We start from the raw sequence: 21,073 nt of genomic DNA, 5'->3' as shown, positions 1-21,073 counted from the left end.
CCCCCCACTGCCCCCATGCAGAGCAAGGAACCAAAAGGAGATAAAAACAGGTGCATGTAACAGTGTCACCAACATCCCCTCAGCCCCTGTCAGGTGCCGGATGCCGTGCAGGGCAGACTCGTGCCGCCTCTGGGGACAAGTGACCACAGGGGACTTGTGGGTCTGTGACAGGGAAACCCGGCAGGTTGTGGAGCCCTGGGTGGCACCTGAGTCAGATTGGAGTGGGTTGGGAGGACTTCCTGGAGGAGGGACATCCCAACTAAACAGAGGGAAGTGGCCAAAATGGGTGGTTGGGGTGGTGGTGGTGGAGTGTGTGTGCCTATGTGTGCATGTGTGTGTGGAGCAGCTAGTGGGTGGCAGACTCGGGGCCACACCCACATCTGTCCCGTCGCAAGCCTCGCTCTCTCAGCTATGACACGCCACCCCAGGCGAACAATGACCCCATTTCAGTGAGACCATCAGCCAAGGTACTTGTGGCCCCCCTGCCTCTAGGGCAGCACTCGCGGGCCCTATCCACCCCTCTTTCTCTTTCCCTTCTCCTTTGCGGGGGAGCCCCCGGGTCACACACACGACACAGAGACCTCTCTCCCTCCGGGGCACATGGAGGAGGGCGTGAGGCTGGCCAGGGGCCGCTGAGGGGATTCCAAGGCCTCGCTCAGCTGGTGGACGGCCCTGGTGCTGACAGAAAGGTCATGGCATGGCTGCGGGCAGCGTGGCCTGGGGACCCCGCCTGGAAGGAAGCAGACCCCAGCTGCTGGGCCCAGGGATCTCGGCCTCTCAGCTGACTGGAGGGATACGCTGTCCCCACGGCCCTGTCCCACGGTCTGAGATGAGCCAGCGTCTCAGGGCCTGGAGCTCCCTTAGGCCTGGCCCCTCTACACTTGTCTCGGGCAAGCCTGTTTCCCTCCCCAGCCTTAGCGTTCCCTTCTGTGTCGAGCTGCTTGGCAATCAACTGTATGGAGCCTGGGAGTGGGGGGGAGGTACATGTGCTATGCAGCCCCATCCTCACACCGCCCAGGGGCCAGGCGTGCATGGTGAGCCCACCTCACAGACGGCAGACAGAGCTGGGCTGAGGCTGGCCGCAGCCCTGCCCCACACAGAGGAAGGCCTGGCTTGGAAGGGTGGGCACTGACAGGGTGTGCCCAGCTCGCAGGTCATAGGATCATGAGGTTGCGAAGTCTCAGTGTTGTGAGGTCATGGGGTCGCAGGGTCTCAGGGGCTGGAGCCCTACCACACTGCTCCTAACGTGACCTCAGTCAGCTGACCATGCCTAGCCCCTGCCTCCCCCCAGTCCTGCGGGGACACCAGCTCCTCCCTCACAGTAGAGCATGCAAAAAGCCAGCCACATACAGTCTGAATCACAGAGAGCCCAGACTACACACAGCCCGGCATCACAGAGTCTGGGCGGCACAGAGCCTGGGTCACACAGAGCCTTAGCCACCGTGGAGCTCAGTTGCAGGGGTCACCGCTCTCTGTGGGACACAGCTGTTTGGATCTGACATAGCAGAAGGCGGCAGTGACCATTTCTGACCACTAGGTGTCGCCAGCACACAACCAGGGCCACCTAGGAGGAGGTTGGGGGATGCCGGCCCTTCCAGCTCTGACGGGGCAGCGACTCGTCCTGACTTCCTGGAGTGGTGTCCCTGCTTGGAAATCTGGGGTATGTCACATCCTATCCCCAGCCCAGGTTTCCTTCTGTGAAGTGGGATGATATTTCCGCCCCACCCAGGTAATGTGTGCGTTAAAGGTATCTCGGGATCCCAGGAAGAGCTCTGTACAGACTGGCAGGCTTCCCGGAGCAGGTGCCAGGATTTGGGTTCCATCTTGCATCGTGGGTGTCTGGGGATAATGATGACTCCTCCTTCAACCCCCCAAAAGTTATTTCCCCCTCTCACATTTTTGTAGCTAATTCCTGCTTTACTGTCAAGGCTCCGCTTTGCAGTCACCTCCCCCAGGAGGCCCCCCCTGACTACACTCCCTTTTGTCCTCTACTCAGTGGCTCCTCCTCCACGAATCCTGAGCTCTGAAGAGCTGGGCCTGGCCCTTGTGAGAGCTCAGAGAGTAAGCTGACTGCCTGTTCTCCACAGCCAGGCCTGGAGCTCCTGGGGGACCACTGGAGCCGATGCTGGAGGAGGTCCCGGTGCAGATCCCACCCGAGCCCTGCCTCCTCTGCCTCTGCCCACCTTCAGGTCGTAGAAGATGATGTCTCCGAGCACCAGGTACACCTTCACATAGTACAGGGTCTCCTCGTCGAACTCCAGCGGCGAGCTGCAGAGCGACAGCGCCTTGAGGTAGAAGTGCTCTGCCAGCTCACCTTGGCCCAGCCGGTGGTGCAGGGCGGCCAGCCGGTGGTAGGCCACTCGCTCATTCAGCCGGTCCCCTGGGGACACAGGGCAGGGGCACGTGTGAGGACATATGGTGTGAGGCGGCGGGGGCGCGGGCCCGTCGGGAGCACCCACGCCGATGCCACCTCAAAGTTGCAGCCAGCCGCTTCCCTTCTCCAGGCTCACTTCTCCCATCTGTGAAGTGGACCTCATAATGCCTGCTCCCTGTCTACCATGGGGGTGAGGCAAAGTTGAGGATTTGGAGGCGCCAGCTCCAAGCCTGCACACAGCCACGTGGGTGGGGCGCATGCGTCACTGTTTTTGACTAGGAGACCCCAAAAGTCATGCAGTCTGTGCACTCACGCACCAGAGCTCGGGTCAAGCTCGGATATGACACTTGACCCTCCCGGGTATCAGCAGCAGCAGCCCCACCCCATCCTCAGGCGTCGCCAGCCAAGGCTGTGTCCAGGGCCCCGCCCCTCCACTTTCAGGCCAGGGCTGCAGGGCCTGCACGCAAACCATGCTGCACACCTACTGTGTGCCCAGCCCTCTCAGGGCTTCTGGTCTCTGGGGGAGGACATATGACTTGGGACAGAGGGGTGGCCGGCATCCGGGGACCAGCTTCTGGAAAGGGGACTGGAAGTTCTCCAGCCAGGGGACAGCAGGTGCGGGCTGAGTGAGGGGAGGGACAGCAGGCAGCCTGCACGTTCAGGGACCAGTGAGAAGCCCGGAATGCAGGGCACACTGGCACAGAGCTGGCAAAGAAAGTCCAGCCACACAGAAAGCGTGATGTTTCTGAGAGACCCCGCACTGGTCCAGGCAGGGCTGGGAGGTGGGGCTGCAGCTCACCTTAGCCCACCCCCACGGGAGAGGGCGGCCTGCGGATGGGAGGGGCCCGCAGCTGTCCTGGGGCGGCCTGTCTGTCACCTGTTCCTGCCCTCCCGATCTCAGAGGCGGAGGCCCCGGGCACCAGGGCACGGGCCTTACCCAGGGTGATGCTGAGTGCCAGGGCCACATGGGCGAACTCCAGGCCCTCCTGTGGCGTCTCCAGTTCCTCCAGCAGTGCCACCAGCTTGTTGCAGAGTCTCAGCTCCGCCTCCTGGTTCCCTGTGGTCACAGCCAGGGGCAGCGCCCGGTCCTGCCCACACAGGCAGGCGCATCAGGCCTCTCAGAGCCCCAGACATGTGCTGAAGCTTCCCGCCCCTGCTATGCCCCCTGGATCTTTACACAGCTCTGTCCCCCAAGAGACAGGTTAGCTCAGAGAGGTGCTGACACCCCCGGAGCCACTGGGCCCTGAGCCGGCTGGGGTGTGAACTGCAGCCCATCTATCTATCTTCAGACCAACTCCCACTCTCGGGCAGTGAGGGCCTGGCCAGGAGGGTCAGATACACCCTCTGTGCTCTAAAAATGCCACATTTATCTGAATCCCGGGGGCTGAGCCGCATGCTGTGAGCTGAGCAGACAGGAGGGGACAAGCCACCCTCCCTGGGAGGCACATGCTGACTGGGTCCTGGTCTCAGTCCCCCACTGATGTGCTACTCTGAGCCTCGGTTTCCTCGTCTATGAAGTGGGATGAACTAGCACCCAGGGGCTGCAGGGGGTTGTTCGAGATGCGAGCTGCCAGCCCGAAGCGCCTGTGGCTCAAAGAACCCTTCCTTTCTCTGCCTCCAGGTCGGGGTGGGGGTCCAGACCATCCCAGGTAAAGCCACCGGCAAACTAGGCCTGTGCACAGGGCAGCCCTGCCTCCAGGTGAGAGGCCTCTGTCCTGCCACACCTGTGCCGTCTGCCGGGACGCCCACGAGGCCCACCCGCATGGACCACTGTGGCCGTTTACCCGGTAGAAGGACACAGCTTTCTTTCGCTCCCAGGCTCCGTTGAAGAAGATGTCTCCGGCGGCCTCGAATAGCTCCAGTCCCAGGTTGGGGTCCCCTGTGTACAGGGCTGCGTTCTGTGCCACCTGTGGGGACGCGGAGACTCTCCTGAGACCCGCAGGGTTCTGGCAGGTCAAGGTGGCCATCCCACCCCGTGGGAGCCTCACTGCCACACCTCAGCTGCCCTGGGACCCTCAAGCTGCCCCGTACACCCTGGACACAAACACGTGCGCTGGAGGCGCCTTCCCTCTCCCACGCCTCAGGAGCGACTGGCCCTGTGCATTTGGGGCCACTGTCACCCACTTGTGTGAGGGTGACAATTTAAGCCCTGTGTCCTATGAGGAGGCCTGTCCAGTAAAGGCCCTGGGAGCCGGTAGGTGTGGACTGCTGAGGAGCTTGGGGCAGAGCTGAGAGCCGGCCCCTGGATCCCGCCAGCTGTGCCCAGACCATGGCATGCTCTGCTCCAGCCTCACTGGGACTCCCTCATCCTGGCCCCTTCGCCTTCACTAATTTTCCTCCATGGCCCTTAGTAATACCTGATGGCACATGCCGACCTGTCTTCCCCCACCAGAGTACTAAGGCTGTCGGTGTCTCTGCTGCATCCGGGGCCTGGCACAGTGCCTGGTGCATAGTAGGTGCTCAGCAAATACCAGGCAGTGAACGAGTGCACTAGCCCCTGCCCGCAATCCAGCCACGCCCAGCTGCTTGCAGCCCCAGAACTGGCCACACGCCATGTGCCTCTGGGCCTTGGCACCTGTGAGTCTGCTGCTGGAATACCCCTCCCGGGCGGGCACTGGCCCCCACTCACTGTAACTCAAACCAGCCTGTGTGACCCAGACGGACAGGCGCTTACCCTCCAGCTCCTTTCTGCACCCCCTCGTGCCTGCCACAGCCTGGGGCCCCGAGTCAGCATTGTTTGAGGAGCCTGTCCCCCTTCAACCATAACTCCTGATCTGGGATCCTCTGCCCCTGGTCCTGGGAGGTACACAGCAGGTGCTCAAAAATAAAAAAAACTCACAAGGCTCATGAGCCTCCCAATTTGTTCCAAACACGTCATGTTTAAAGGGGATGTGTCATATGCTGCCGGACAAGGTCTTCTGTGTGTCCACTGAGTGGGCACGTCCTGCGCACATTTATTAAGCACTTGCTGTGTACCAACACAGTGCAGGCTACTGAGGGGCACGTGCCTCTGGCCCCCCGGAGCTGAGACCATTGTGGAAGATGCTGGCAGCAGGAGTCCAGGGGCAGCGGGGGGACAGCATGGGCACCTGGCCTGCAGCAGGCGCTCAGCAGTTTGGGAGGAGCCGACCTCGTACCTGGATGTACAGGTCCACCAGCTCGGTCTGCTGAAGGATATAATAGATCTTCCCTGCCTGCAGCCAGGCATAAGCTTCCTTGTCCTTCTTCTGCAGGTCGATGAATATCCCCAGACTGCGCTTGGTGTAGTCCAGTGCTGACCTGTAGGCCCTGGAATGAGACATGGATGGTCAGAACAAGCCCCCACGCCAGCCACCGTGCGACAGAAGGGACCACGCTCTTCCCACGGCCAGTCTGCTGACCACGGACCTGGCATGTCGGGCGTGGGGACAGGTCCTGCCCTTCCCAGGCCGATGGGAGACGAGCTGGACACAGGCTGCCCTGCTCGTCCGGCCCAGGTAAGGAGGCCCTTCGGAGGGAAGTGTCGGCCGCGTGGCCGGGGGAGCACGCTATTCTGCCTCTGCCCGGCTCCCACACACAGGGGCCCCACCGCTCGGGGCGGAGCAAGAAACACTAGCACTGGGCAGAAATTTAGAGATTGTCTAGGCCAGAGTGCCTTAGACTCGAGTGGGCCTCCAAATCACCCAGAGGGCTGTCAAAATGCAGATGGCAGGGAGCTGCTCCCCAAGTTTCTGACTCAGCTTTCTGGGGTGAGGCCTGAGAACGTGCATTTCCAACAAGCTCCAGGTGATGTGGCTGCTGCTGGTCCGGGGACCCCACTTTTGAGAAGCACCGATGTCGGACACCAGCCCATTGGTCCTGTTGTGAGACTGAGGCCTGAGGGTGGGGGTGAGGCCAAGACTGGCCCTCCCAAGTCCCTCCTTGCGGAAACCTGGCTCCCTCTCCCCTCTCCGGGTGTCCCCACACAGGAGGGCATGCGATCAGTGATCATGTGGGCCCTGCAGGCTGCGCGGCCCAGGCCGAACATTACCCCACATGGTCAGGGTGCTCAGTGCAGGCTGCTCACAGGACATGTCACTCTGCAACCCTGCCCTAGGGGACAATCAGCTGTCTCCTGTGTACCAGACTCCTCCAGGCACAGATGGCCACTGTCCTTACATCTGAGGGCGTGGGCGAGGACCAGATGCCCTGGCCCAGAGCTGCGCCAGTGAGAGCAGACTCAGGGCACGCAGGGGTCAGCTTATAGAAGTTACCGTGGCAGGAAGAACGGCCCAGAAGCACAGGCTCTGCCTCCCCTGGGCAGGTGTGTGAGCAGAGACCAAAGGACACGTGTTACGGAACTCAAACGCCACGAGCATTCGTCAGGACGACCCCCAGGCCTTCCAGCTCACAGCTCGCCTGGTGCTAAGGGAGGAAATGGTCCCCAAGGAGAGGCTGCCCTGGGAGGGTGGCCCAGCCTCCTCGCTACCCCTTCCCCGCCCCGCAGAGCCAGCCCTCACCGCTCAGTGCCCAGGGACAGGTAGAGCTGACTGATGGTCTCCAGGAGCTGCCCTTCCAGCACCTTGTCGGCCACCCTTCGGGCCAGCGAGAGCTGGAACTCGTGGTAGACGACACACTGGGCCTCGCTGGGCTTGACCCTGCTGTAGAAGTGACACAGCTGCCGGACGGCATGCAGCTGGCCTGGGCGAGGGAGACAAAAGGAAGAAGCCGCTGTCATTCATCAGAGCAACGATGACATTTACAGGGTTCAAAGGCCCCTGCTGTGTGCCTGCCTCTTCCACACGTCTGTCAGCGGGGTCACTGCAGATTGGGAAACTGAGCCCAGACAGGTTGAGCGACCTGCCCAAGGTCACACAGTGATGAGCACACCATCACGGGGCCAGGCAGAACACGCTGTAGGTGCTCGAGAGATGGCACCGACTATTTCTGCAATGCTCCCCAGGCCTGGGGGCCCCGGCCAGGCTCTCCCACCACAACAGGCCACCCATTTCTGCTTCACAAAGCCCCCCTCAGCCAGGACAGGGGCATCCTTCACGCCGAGCTGACGAGGCGGGGCACCAGCACCCCCATGTTGCAGGCGGGCAAACTGAGTCCAAAGCTGAGTCCCCATGCAGTGGAGACAGCATTCAGCTTTGGCTTCCGTCATTCCGGAGCCAGTGCCTTTGCAAGAAGCCAGGCTCCAAACCCCAGCCTGACTTGCCTCTCCTAAAACCAGGGTCCTGGGGACAGTCGAGAGTTTTCACTATTAAAAATGACCCGGAGATTAATAAGGAAAGAGAAGACATGCACAACACCGTGAACCAACGAGGCTGAGTAGACGCCTACGAAACACCCCCAACCGCACCAGAAGACACGTCCCTCAGGGGCACACAGACAGTTCTGCAGGCCAGGCCAGAGCCTGGTCCAGGAAGCAATTCTCCACAAACGCACTGGGCTGAAATCACGCAGAGTGTGTTTTCCAGCTACAGTGGGATGAAATCAGAAACCGACCACACAAGGAAGCTTGGGAAATTTACAAATATTGGAAATTAACAACATACTCCTAAGTAACCAGGGGGTGAAAGAAGAAATCGCAACGGAAACCAAAAAATATTTTGAGGTGAGTGGAAATAAAAGCCTGGCGTACCAACACGTATGGGAAGGGGCGAAAGCAGTGCTTAGAGGGTCTTTATAGCTGTAAATGTCTATGTTTAAAAAGAAGACAATGTCAAATAAAAAATCCTCAGAAAAAAAGGAGTTAACTAGATCCAAAGCTAGCAAAAGGGAGGAAAAATAAAACTCGAGCAGAAATGATTAAAAATAGACAATAAAAATAAACAACAGAGAAAAATCAATAAAATCAAATGATTTTTTTTTGGGGGGGTGGGGGACAAGATTAACAAAACTGACAGATCTTTAGACTGACCAAGGGGAAAAAAAAGATACACATTTCTGAAATCAGGAGTGAAAGATGGACATTAATCATAGTCATAGGTGCTGATCTTCTAGAAATAAAAGGATTATAGCAGAATACCATGAGCCATTGTGCACAAATTAGATAATCTAGAAAAAATGGACAAATGCCTAGAAAGACACAAACCACTGAAACAGCATAAAAAGCAGCCCAGAGCAGGCACTGGGTGACTGGGTGTCACCACAGCCTTCGGTCTCCTTGTTCAGTGTGGAATGGGGACAGCATGACCCCCTATGACCCCCAGTTTGGCATTCCCAAGTCTGAATGCCTGAGCACCCTGGGGAGGGAGCCTCCTAGGAGGTTTGGGGGAGGCCCATGCGGGCCCTGGTGAGCATTGCCACCATTTGCCTGAGGCACGGGACGGGTCTGGGGACCCAACTCTTGGCTCTTCCTGGAGGCCCAGAGGGCCCCTGCCAGCCTCAGTGAGTTTCCTGCATCCCTCAGTGGCTCCGCAGTGCTCCCAGGGAAAACACCGAGCCATAGCCTGTGCTCCCTAGCACCTGCCTAGGCCCCTAACCGAGGTTTTCACCACCCACCATCCAACCCGCCCAAACTTTGCACCTCCCTGCAGTGCCCCGCTCACTCAGCCATGGCCTTTGCACAGGCTGCACTTCTGCCAGGCCTGTGCTTGGCTCACCCCTCCTCAACCCGCAGGTCCCAGACTAAACAGACGTCCCTGATCTACAAGTCAGGGCCAGGAGCAGACCGTCACCACCCTGAGCACCCCTTTTATGGCTCTTGTGGCCTGGGCATCTGTTCCCTGTACTTGGCAGCCAGCCCGCAGTGAGGACCACTTGGGTTCCATTTGTAGGTAGAGCCCCGCCTAGAGCGTACTCACACAGCAAGCTGCTATTGAGTGACGCTAACTGCTCCTTGGCCCTGGGGAACCACCCACCACCTGAGAGGCCTCTGGTGTGCAGGGCTGTCGGGATGCCTAGGGGATAGCTCCCGCTAAGGCACCCGGTGTTCAAGTCCACATGGCTCCCCTCAGCTCAGCCGCTGACCCACTACCTGTTTGCCCACGACTGTGGGGCTGCCCGGGCTATGGGACTTTCAGTGCTCAAAGCAGGACATGCCAGGCAGACCGGGATGAGCTGGTCACCCTGCCGATGTCTGGGACAGCGTGGGAACACCCTTAAGCACCTGCAAACGGCTGCTGGCTTCCACGCGGCGTTCCCAGCAGTGGAAAAACCACCGCCTGTCTGTGCTCGCAAACCCCAGGTGTGCTCCACACAGAGACAAAAACATGTTCTTTCCAGGAAGCCAGTGTGGGCTGGGGCTGGAACTGGGCGCAGCACTTACTCTCCAAGTGGTCCGTCTCCACGGCGACCAGAAAGGCCCACTCGTAGTAGCACTTGCCCTGATGGGTGAGGGCCCTGCGGGTGTATAGGTGACCCAGCTGCAGCAGCACCTGGGTGAAGTCCCGGCCGCACTCCCTGCTGGGCAGCCTGGAGAAGAGCTTCACGGCCTCCAGCAGGTAGTGCTGGGCCAGCCCGCTGGCACCGGCCTGCAGGCACAGGGCCCCGAAGTTGGCCAGGACCACCGCCTGGTTCTGGCGCCGGCCCAGGTCCCTGGCCACACGCAGGGCGCGGTAGTAGCGCTCGGCCGCCAGTCGGGTCCTGCCCAACCTCTTCAGGGCGATGGCCGTCATGTTGACAATCACGCCCTCCTGGTCCACACTGGCCACTGCTGCGTCCAGGACAGACTCCAGGATGTCCAGGGCCACCGGGCTCTGCCCGTGAAGCACATGCAACCAGGCCAAGGCCACCAGATAGTCCACGACCACATGGCCACTGGTCTCGGCGCCGGCTTCCACCGCCTGCGTCATGAAGGAGATGGCCGTGCGGTGCTGCCCGTGGTGGCTGTGCAGCTGGGCCAGGCTGGCACAGAGCAGGCCGCGCAGGGCCTGCCCCGCGCCCGGGGCCAGGAGGGCCAGTGCCTGCCTGAGGTAGGGAGCGACCTGGGAGGGGGGCCGGTGGGCCCGAGGGGCATTCCGCAGGACTAGGTCCACACTCTGGAGCAAGCTGGCCAGCGAGCCCCAGGTCTGCAGCGAGGACACCCTGACACAGCTCAGCGCCAGGTGGGGCAGGCACTTCCGGCTGTAGAAGTCCGCCAGCAGCAGGTAGCAGTCTGCGGGCCACGAGGCATGCGGGCACCCCAAGGCCCTGTGCAGCAGCAGCAGCCTTTCCAGGAAGGGCAGGGCCTCCTCAGGCTGCTTGAGGTGGATATGGTGCTTGGCCAGCAGGAAGCAGGCGCGGGCCTCGGCCTGTGGGCTCCGGCCGCCGATGGCCCTCTGCAGAGCGAGCCGCAGCAGCTCTGCCTCCCCCTCGGTGCTGCAGATGTGGCCGGGCGTCCCCAAGAGCAGGGAGGAGGCTTTGGGCACCACCTGCCTGCACTTCTCCCTGTTCTTCTGCTTCAGGTGGATGGTGGCCAGGTTGGCATACAAGGCCACCACCAGGAAGAGGTCGCCGAAGTGGCCCTTCAGGGCCCCCAGGGCTTCCTCAAAGTACACCCGGGCCTGCGACAGCTTGAGCTTACGCACGCACAGCCGCCCCAGGACGAAGCAGAGCCTGGCGAGGGCCACGGGGAGGCTCGCCCTCTTGGCCACTCCCCGGGCCTGTGCCAGGCACCCGGCCAGCTCGTCCTCATCGGCGACGCCGCAGAACATGGTGCTCAGCCCCGGCAGGGAGAGGTCGTACAGGCCGCGGAAGCAGGCCTTGTAGCCAGGAGTGTCCAGGAGCTGCAGCAGGGAGCGCAGGGCCTCCGGGTCGGCCCAGTCATCCTCAGCGTCCAGGCAGAAGGAGGGTTCCTCGGCGCCTGGCGAGCTTGCACCGCTGGACGCTGCGTGGAGGCCCCAGGACACTGGCTCCTCAGGGCAGCCGTGGCAGGACTTGCATTGTTCTAGAACATTCTTCACCTTCTGCAGGGTCTCACGTGGCTCTGGGTGCAGGCCAGGGAAAGGCATTTCTGCAAATCACCAAAACCCCGAGATGGATTAGGGTCTGATCTGCGTCCAGGCCGGGGCAGGGATGTCCCTCCCGAGGCCCAGCGTCCCGGTGGCAGCACTGGGCAGACACCGCCTCCCCAGGGGCCGCCTGAGCGTCTGAGGTTTAGGTGGAACGCCCAGCACGCAGCAGACAGTGGGAATTCAGTAATTATGACCTTGGGGAAACACAGGTCTATTCGGCCAAGTAACCAAGAGGCCCGCCTTTCCTCATTCTTTCCTGTTTGAAAGCAGTTTCAGGAGACTAGTGTCATAGCTCCATGATCACTCAGAGATCCCTTTCCCTTTAAAAAGAATCAAAGCCACTTAATGGGACGTCGAATTCACTGTGACTGTGTCAGCACTTTGGGACCTCCAGTCAGGTGCGGGCATCCCCATGACATGGTCAAGAGCCAATCAGAGGAAGAGGTGGGCACGGGCTCAAAAGCCACCCCCAGAATTGATGAACCCAGCCGCAGCGGAGGGAGGGGTGTGTGCACCTGCCCAGCTCTCACATGGGACCATTTCCAACAGGAACCCCTGGGAATGGCTCCCAGACTCCCGGAGCTCCCCTTCACTTTGGCTGGTTTGAAACCCTGAGGCCCACGGTTACTAAAGGGTTAAAAAAAGAAAGGACAGCGAGAAGGGAGCCTGGGGACATCCCAGATGCCCAAAGCTTGTGGACTGTTGGCTTTGGAAAGGGCCAGAACCCAAGGGCTTGTCCAGCCTGGAGAGCAAACAAGTTCCATTTCCTGTTGGGAAAACATGGGCTTCAAGGGGAATTTATTTGAAAGGGAAAAAAAAAAAATCAGCATCTAAAGACTGTTCTGTTTCAAATACATATGTAAAAAAATGTTCAAAACTAACTCTCTCCTTATAAGTCTGTAAAGTCTGAGAATAAAGAAAAATTAAATATGGTTTAGTGGCAAATGTCTGACTTGACTACACATTAGATTAGCTAAGAAAACACCCATCCTCCAGGGGTGTGCTCTCAGCTGTTAGCCGGCCCCCCAGCATCTGGGAGCGCCTTTGCTCCCGGGAACTTGGCAGGGTGTGACATCCGCCTCCTAGGGGAAGGCAAGCCTGAGTTCTTCCCTGTGCTCACCCCGCAGAGGCTCAGGAGGAGGACGGCCCTGGAACAGCCCTGGGGGCCCGGGGTGGGGGGCTGGCCTCCTCACCAACACCCCAAAAAAGTGGCCCTTTAGTGTTGGTGCTTAGATGGGTCCCACCCCTAGGGAATTTCAAAGGGTCCTCAGGAATTCACGTCCCCAGGACCTCCCTGATGCAGACCCTCTGATGGGGGCGCAGGGAGACGGAGGAGCCGAGAGAGGAGGGGGGTCTCCCTGGACCAGCCCTGCTGGGGAAGCGGAAGACCCTCAAGGGACTTCTCTAAAATAAGGCTCCAAATTCAGCACCCCCTTCACCCCACAAAGCAGAGCACAGGATGAATTTCAGCTGCTCTAGGTTGTGTGAGAGGAACTGAGGGCCAGGCACAGACTGGGACAATGGAGGAGGTGCCCCACCTTCGCCGGGGACATGTTGCTGCAGTGAAGGGGAGCTTCACCTCTATCTCTCCAGCCCCCCCTCCAGGGCAGGCACCCCACCCACCAGCCCTCCCCNTTCTCTGGGGACATGTTGCTGCAGTGAAGGGGAGCTTCACCTCTATCTCTCCAGCCCCCCCTCCAGGGCAGGCACCCCACCCACCAGCCCTCCCCCACGGAGAAGTGAGGTCTGTGCCCGGCGCCCACGGCTGCCAGCTCGGTGGCCTCCGCCTGGCATCATCCCCCAATGCCCAGCCCCGTGACCGCAGAAACCCGGTGCCGTGAGGGAAGAACCCACCTTGTTTTTCCTGTGGTTCAATCTCAGCTTCTTCTAGTCTGTCTGAAACGGGAGAAGAGGAGCATCAGCCTCGGGCCAGCACCTCTGGGTCTGGGGCCAAGTTGGGCAAGAGTGGTGACACCAGAATGGTGACACTCCTGACTCCAGCGCCCATTAGGGGCAGTGGGGGGAGGGGGGGCCCGGGAAGCCACTTCTTCCAGGGTCTGTGCCGCTCCCACCTGCACCCCTGCAGGGCTCCATCCTCCCACGAGAAAGGCGAGAGGCCATGGCTTCTGCTGCCGCCCCTCTGGGGATGGGCGTTCTCCCCAGTGAAGGGCACCCTGGACTCCATCGGCTCTCCCGGGGGTGGCAGGGCAGCAGGTCTGGTGTGAATCCCTCTCATCCATGCACCCCTGCCCCTCATTCACAAGGCCCAGCGTCCACCTCCTTAAAATGGGCTGACCCCAACAGCTCGCTGGGTGGCCACAAAAATCAAATTAGAAAAGAGCTGTCAAAACACATGCAAAGCGTAAAGTGCGTCTGACTAGGATAACATAGAGCTCCTGGGAAGTTACGCAGGCGGACAGAAGGGCCTGGTCCCTGGAACAGCCTCCCACCCCGAATAAGAGGTCCCAACGTGGCTTCCTGAGAAAGAGGAGAAAACCGTCTCTTTTCACTGTGGTTGAGGACCCACGACACACTTCCTTCATTGACGCTTGACACTGTAGCCCTCAGAGAAATCCTTTCCAAGCACAGGGGCGGAGGTGAAATGGGAACAGCGTTGCCTCAGGAGGAGTGGCCCCCCCACCCCCCAGCGGCACCCACACCCACCCAAGCTGAACACCGTGTAGACGTCTGCGCCCGACGTCCTCCTCAGTAACTGCCTGGCGTCCTCCTCAGAAAAGCACCCTTCCTTGGTGAAGAATGACCTTTCTTCCTCATTGAGAAATATCACATTTTCCAACCTGGAAAAAATCAAGCACTTCATTGAAGATCGCATGATTCCAAAGTAAACATCGCACAGTCAGCCTCTTTCCACTCCCTTCCTCGACAAGACAGTCCCTGTGCACCTATTCTGGGCCCAACAGTGAAGACACTGATAACAAATAAAAGCAAAATAGATCCTGCTTTCAAGGATCTGGTCAGAACCAGACGCCCAGGAGCAGAAAAGGCTGTGACAGATGCAGCAGGGCACAGCAGCCTGGAAAGATGAGCTCCTATGCAGCCTTCAAAGCCCCGCCTCAAATGTCCCTTCCCCCTTGAGGACGGCCGTGACAGCTGCAGGCAGAATCAATCCCTCCACACAGTAAGCTCCCGAGTCCCCCGCACGAGCTCCGCAGTCCTCCCACAGTGCCCAGCACAAACACCATAAAGTCGGGGAGACAAAAAACAGGAGGAAACGGAGGGAGGGAGGGAGGGAAGGAGGTGGCCATTTTGCTTATAGGACTAAATTACCAGCATAATATGAAACTTTAAAATGTATTATGAAACTTGGAGCTGTTTTCCAATGTTAAAGAAAAACTTAGAGTAGCTTGTGGGGCATTCGAGAAAATAAGAGGCCTGTAGTCTTCAAAAACGTCATTGTCATAAAAGACAAGAAGACCGAGAAACTGTTGTTTCGGATGACGGCGAGAAGGCTAACGAGACGTGACAACTGGTAACGTGGGGTCTGCAGTTCTCCTTGGCCACAGAGGGCAGTGATGGGGAAACTGGCAAAATCTGAATAGTCTGTGGATAATAGAATTGCATTGGTTTTAATTTCCTGATTTTGACAGATGTACTGTGGTTACGTAAGCAGATGTCCTGGTTTGGGGAAACACTGCCTTATTTACGAGTAACGGGACATTGTGTTTGCATCGTATCCTCCGAGGGCTTAGAAGAAACTAGAAGTAAAAGAGAAGAAAAAGGAGGAAAGCAGGAGCCGTAACAAGGGAGCATGCGGGCAACCTGGGCGAAGCGTGAGCAGGAACTTGGTGCTCTTAATGCAGCTTTTCTCTAAGTCTGAAATTACGTCAGAACAAATTAGAAGGAAAAAGAAGAATAGTTGCCAGGCTGTTCATTAAACAAAGGATAACAACCCAGGGCCTGGAAAGGAAAGATGTCCAGGAAATGTTTGCGGAGTGAATGAGGGAAGTCATCAGGGCTTCTGTGCTGTAAACAGGACACATGGCCCCGGCCCCGTCGCCCTTCCGGGTTAAGGGAGAGGAACAGGCTAGCTCAGCCCCTTGGCTCTTCCAGCTCAGGCCCTTGGTAAGCTCACGACCTATTTAAGTCACATGGCCCCTCGCCATCTGTCTAGAAATTTTGGCCTCCCCGAAGACAGTGGCAAACGGCTACACCAAGGGTCCCCAAACTGTGTTCCACAGAACACAAGCTGATAGGGTTGTGTGAGGCAAGGATTCTGGAGGCCAAATCAGTGTGCTCAACACCTCTCAACAGGAAAAAAAAGTTTCAGACTTCTCGGTGCCTCCCCTGAGCTGGGGACCCCTGCAGACTGCCCACGGGGCACGCGGCGAGCACGTCCCCAGTCATGTGAGCACGTCGAGGTTTGTAACGGGGCATTGAGAGGGAGTACACTTTGGGAAACGCTGGCATAGTGGCCACACTCAGCATCCAGGCCCAGCCAGCTTTAAATTGCTGCTGCTGAACAAGTGAAAGAGGCACCCAAGCGGACAGACACTTACATTAGGGAGCACAGGGACTGGCAGGGCACGTCACGACACCAAAGTGGCCTCTGAGATCTGGTCTGGGAGGTGACGGTCTGTCGTAGCGCCAGACAAGCATGAGATGGGATGCCGGGGCTGGGGGCCCCTGAAGGCGAGCATCTCGTGTGGGAGAGGTGAGGCCCGGGGGGCGGGGACGGGCCCACAGCCCCAGGACCCAGTAAAGGTCCTTCCATATCATACCATCTGCCTCCTTGACCGAAGGCTTAAAAATGAAAGGTCAAGTCAGGGGAACAGAATCCCACCACAAGGCAGGCGTGGCTGTGCTCGCTGACCACTCTCCAAGAACCCCCCCTGCTGCCCAGAGCCGGGCTGTGGGGACACAGAGGTGACCAGGCAGTCCTCCCTCAGGATTCCTGGAGGGGGGCGGGGCAGACACATCAACCATGGGGCATGGGGGGCTCACACAGGGAGAGGACCTCGGCCAGACGAGCGTCCCCAGGGATGAGCCATTGGAGAGGGGACTTGGGGGCCAGTGGGGGCCCCCAGAAAAATGGGAGGGTTGGGATGGAGGGAGCGACACCCAGAGTCGTTCTAGAAGGGCCAAGCCAACAGCGTAGCTGGACTCAGGGTAAGCTGATGGCGAATGGTGGCCTTTGAAATTGGGGGTCTCTAGGGTCTGGGTCATGGTAGGGGGCCGTGAAGGCCAGGCCCAGAAGCTTCAAACGGCTTTATGAATGAGAGTAGCATGGTATACTGAATTGAAGAGTGTCCCCCAAAATCCATGTCCTTAGAAGGTGACCTTATTTGGAAATAGGGTCTTTTCATATATAATCAAGTTAAGGATCCTGGGATGAGGCAGTCACTGTGGATTGCCCAGGTAGGCCTTCAAAGGAGTGGTGTTCTTAGAAGAGACAGAGGAGAAGAAAGCCATGTGAAGACGGAGGCAGACACCGGAGGGGTGCGGCCATGAGGAGCCCCCAGAAGCTCAAAAGGCAGGAGGCTCCTCCCCTAGGGCCTCCAGCAGGGGGGCCGGTCCTGCTGACACCTTGGGCTGCGAGAAGCCCTGGTTTGAGGAGCTGATACCACAGCCGAGGACACTAGTACACACAGACATCTCTGCATTTCAGAGAACGACCTGGCAGCTCTTGGAGGAACGACATGAAGGACCCAGACAGGAAGTTGATATTAGGCCCTGAGGACAAGGGGATGGCGGCCCAGGCTCGGTGCAGGCCTGGGGACAGAGCTGGGAGCAGACTCCCCGATGACCAGGACGGGAGGCGCTGTTCAGGATAAAGTCCAGGTTTGTCACCTGGGAAGCAGGTAGGGAGCAGCAGGGTTCCCCTGGGGGTAGAGGTGCCGGCCCAGGAAGGGGGGGGCCTCAGCACTCACTCAGACGCGTGGCCCTGCACACGGACGAGGCCCGTCTGCACAAAGCCAACCTGGCCCGAGGCCACGTGCTGGCCCAGGAACCAGGGCAGGCTGGGCACCTGGGCCCCGAGGATCTCGATGAGGTCACCACTTTGGAAGGTCATCTCTTCGGGCCCGGAGCCCTGGTAGTCTGCCACCGCCGTGGCCAGGCCCATGGCTGTGGGGGGAAGAGTACACGGTCAGTGCTGGGGGCGGGGGCTGAGGTGGGCAGACGTTGGCCCTCAGTCAGGGACACGAAGTCCTGCTGTGGCACCATCTAACGCCTGCCTGGGATGGCAGTGCAGCTCGGCCACCACACATGAGGGGCTGGACATCTATGCGGTCCTCAGAGGGGACACTTTATCCCCACGCTGAGGGCAACAAACTGGGGCCCAGAGACCTTAATTAACTTGGCCCGGGGCTGTTGGCCTCCAACGCCAGCCTCTTTCCTCTGTGCCCCTCGGTGAGGCCAGACCAAGGCCCATCCAGTGTGTGTGCAGCTGTAAACATGAGTCCCTCGTATCCCTCCTCCCGTGGGGCCTCATGTTCATGTAACAGGGACACAAGGCCACCCCTATATTAGCCAGCCTGGGGCAGAGCAAAAAGCACTCGGCAGGGAGCCCAGGCTCCCAGCAGGCTGGCTTTTCAAAAAAAGACCCAGCCTCATGGTCCTCGGTGCACAGGGCAAATTCAGCCACAGCCCAGCCCAGCCCAGCCCAGCCCGTCCCAGGGCCCTCCGAGGGGTTTAATGTGGCCCCAGACAGACAGTGGAGACTGAGAGTGCTTATTGAATGGTCTCTGGAAGCTACACTTTAGAGGCAGAGTGACCAGGACCCCGGCCTGGTGTTGCTGTGCGCTGTGTGAGTTGGCAGCAGCCGACAGACCTCTCTGAGCCACAGTTATCATCTCGTGAACTAGAGAGGATTCTAGCTACATCTTGTGGCTTGAGGAGGATAGGGCAGAAGCTCCTAGAACACTGGTGCCTGCACCTCCTCGCCCACCTTCTCCCCAGGGAGAAGGCCCAAAGGAAACATTTACCCATCGACTGGATGTCCGAGGTCCCAGGTCGATCTGCGGCGTCATCGAAGGGGTCCCAAGGAACCCTAAGAGCCCATCTGGAGTGGGGAGAGGGAGGTCTTTGCTGCAGGATTTCAGATTTGGGGCAGACGGAAACTGTGGAGACTGGATGAGTCAGCAGCTCCCAGTGACCCATGCGGATTCCACCACACACACACCCACACACACACACACACACACACACCTGCCCAGGTGTGGGGCCTTCAGGCCCAGGCACGGCACTGCCTCCGGGGAGCCCCGTGTCCCCCAGCCCAGTTGCCTCCTGCCCTGTCTCATGCTCACGTCCCTGGGGAGAGAAGCTGAGCCATCGCCTGTTATTTCAAGGACCCTGAACATTATGAGATCGCGTTTCTCCCTTCGCGTTGGCTTCCAGGAAGCGCCAAGTCAAGGTTATGTCCCACACTCAGCAAGGGAGCAGGCGCTTACGTGTTACCTGTCCTGGTCTCCCCCAGGCTCTCTCTGCTTTGGCCACTATCCGTACAGGTTCCCCGCGCTCCCTTGCTACGGGCACACGTTGTGCGGCTCCCTCAAAAGGCTTCCAGGAGCCGGGGTGTGAGGCAGCTCCATGCAGCGCATGCCGGTGCCCCAGCATCCCAACTCAGCCCCGCTGGGAAACGTCACTGTCCTGTCACGCAGGCGGCAGCCCCGAGGCCCCGCCGCTGGACTGGCTTGCCAAGGCCACCCGTGGGAAGCGGCAAAAACGATCGTGGCTTGGTCTGCCTGGCTCACACTGTTTTTAGTCCCCCGCTCACTCATACACAGGCACTCCCCACCCCAGCCTGTGAGTGGCCCAGGGCGCAGGGGCGCCTCCGAGAGGCCTGATGGCAGGAAGCAGAGAAACGAAGGCCGGTACCTACTGATGAAATGGTATCAAAGTTTCTGGAGTGGCCACCGCTGCCGCCTCCTTGGAGGGTGTGCTGAGGCGGTGAGCTGAAGAGTCCACTGCCGGGGCTGCCTCTCCCTGGGGATCCCCTGAAGCCCGCTTCAGGGGCTGGGGGCCCCTCCCTGCACCCCAGGGAACAGTTGTCGCTCGCACGTGGTGGTCGGCACACAGGACAAAGAAAGGCCCTTCAAAGCGACAAAGGGTGGTCATTGGGGGTGGCTGCACACAGGGGGACCGACCCCTCCCCGCTCCAGGATACACGTGTGAAGGCAACACCTGCAGGAGCCCCTCACCCCCCATCTCTACATTCACTGAAACCCAGACACCGGAGGCCCAAGGGGCCAGACTGGGAGGCTGGCCCTGTGTTGGGGTTCCGGCTCTGCCTGGCTTGTCCTGGGAGCCTGGATTGGCCAGGCTCTTGGGGCCGCAGTTTCGGCTTCTGTGCTAAGGGGCCAGGCGTGTAATCCCCAGGGCCCTTCCTGCTTGGACCACCATTGGTGAGCCTGACCCCAGCTGGCCACATCTCTTCCTCGCTGCGGCTGGGGTAGGACAGGCCGCTTTATGCTCCATTTACTGCAGACGTAGAGCCCCATAGTGAGGCCATTGTGGCCCTCAAAGCAACAGCTGGGTCAGGAACACAGGGTGGGGGGTGGCACTTGCAAAGCCCCCTTTCTGTTCTTTCTTTGGGAGCTGACAATGGCCTTACAAATAAGTGACAGAGCCTGGGTACATCACTGTCAGTGTCACCAGCATACCCCTCTCTGCCTGAAGCCCCCTCTGGTCTCCACATGCGTGTCAGAGCCCCAGAGCCCTCCCGCGGGCCGTGGCCCGGGAGTCCCCAGCACAGCACGGAGCTGGCCCAGGTCACCATCACCCAAGTAGCAGTCACCTTCCTGGATAAGGAGGCTCTCGTGCGTCAGCTTCAAGGCCTCCTCATCCACGTGGACTTGGATGGCCGCCTCCTCGTCCTCATCCGGTGAGAGCAGCCAGAAGGCCTGGTCCACCAGCAGGTTTTCCAGACAGTGGTGAGTGAAGCCTGGGGAGCCAGACAGGCCCTAGTCACCAGTGGGCTCCGGAACGGGGCAGGGACACCCTCAAAGCCCAGCAGTGGCCAAGCCTGCACTGACCAGGCCCAGGGAGACACCTCGCCCTGCCTTCGGGGACCACGACCTGGGCGGGCGACGGGTCTGACTGTCCAAGCTGCAAGTGGGCCAGCTGTGACCGTACACAATTTATTTGACTTCCCTGTGCCTTGGGAAGGTTGGAAGAGGACAAGTTACTTCCTCTATGAGATGGGACGAGCGCATCCAACAACATCACATACGCTGCTTGTGGGGGTGACATAGGCCCTTCTCAAGGCTTGCAAGAAATGGTCATTTTCCAACATCCCCGGCCCTCAAACCAGGGGCAGGGGAGCAAGTTTCCCCAGGAGACGCAGTCAGACCTTGCACGTGCCTCCCCAAAGAATGGGGAATGTTCTAGAAAGAAAGCACCGGGGTCGAGGTTGAAATAACAGTTTCCTGGGCTTTGCTCGGCCAGTCCGAGCTCAGATTCCCCTTGTTCTGGTCCAGCAAAGTTACATGGCACATGTTGGAACACATCTGGAAACTTGGTCCCATCACACGGGCAGCACAGACCGCGTGCGTCTGCAGCTCCACCCACCACAGTGTCCTCCTGGGGACAGGTGAGAGGCCTTTGTGAACTAGCCTGCTCTAAAGCCTGATTTGGAACATAAATGCTCGGCATGTGACAAGCGTCCTGCGTGCAAGTCCCCGTAACCAGTTCTGGGAGGGCGCCGCTTTACCAAGAGCGTGGTAGGTGGAAAACTTCCAGATTTCTTCAAACGTCTTGAAGGTCACCACAATCCGCTCCTGGTCACTGTGGATGGACAGCAGCCTGGCCGATAACTCCTTATGGGGAAGAAGCAGAAATC

The 21,073-nt window shown here is 59.3% G+C and overlaps 1 protein-coding gene across 6 annotated transcripts in view; it reads right to left on the bottom strand.

Moving 5' to 3' along the window:
• Window positions 1–21,073, bottom strand: part of SH3TC1 (SH3 domain and tetratricopeptide repeats 1) — a 46,510-nt gene that overhangs the window by 1,995 nt on the left and 23,442 nt on the right. For all 6 annotated transcript variants that reach the window (XM_019626448.1, XM_019626446.1, XM_019626447.1 and 3 more), the window contains 13 exons: window positions 20,945–21,050; window positions 20,030–20,176; window positions 19,115–19,325; window positions 18,219–18,295; window positions 17,163–17,358; window positions 13,939–14,072; window positions 13,129–13,170; window positions 9,609–11,273; window positions 6,853–7,033; window positions 5,512–5,662; window positions 4,159–4,281; window positions 3,312–3,462; window positions 2,184–2,380 (listed from right to left, as the gene is read on the bottom strand). In XM_019626448.1, coding sequence (XP_019481993.1) covers window positions 2,184–2,380; window positions 3,312–3,462; window positions 4,159–4,281; window positions 5,512–5,662; window positions 6,853–7,033; window positions 9,609–11,273; window positions 13,129–13,170; window positions 13,939–14,072; window positions 17,163–17,358; window positions 18,219–18,295; window positions 19,115–19,325; window positions 20,030–20,176; window positions 20,945–21,050 — 3,381 coding nt within the window. The remainder of the gene's footprint in view (window positions 1–2,183; window positions 2,381–3,311; window positions 3,463–4,158; window positions 4,282–5,511; window positions 5,663–6,852; window positions 7,034–9,608; window positions 11,274–13,128; window positions 13,171–13,938; window positions 14,073–17,162; window positions 17,359–18,218; window positions 18,296–19,114; window positions 19,326–20,029; window positions 20,177–20,944; window positions 21,051–21,073) is intronic.

This window comes from Hipposideros armiger, unplaced genomic scaffold (genome assembly GCF_001890085.2).
Source record: "Hipposideros armiger isolate ML-2016 unplaced genomic scaffold, ASM189008v1 scaffold_677, whole genome shotgun sequence".
NCBI lineage: Eukaryota > Metazoa > Chordata > Mammalia > Chiroptera > Hipposideridae > Hipposideros > Hipposideros armiger.
Note: the sequence above shows the minus strand (reverse complement) of the source record. Positions and strands in the feature narration are given on the sequence as shown.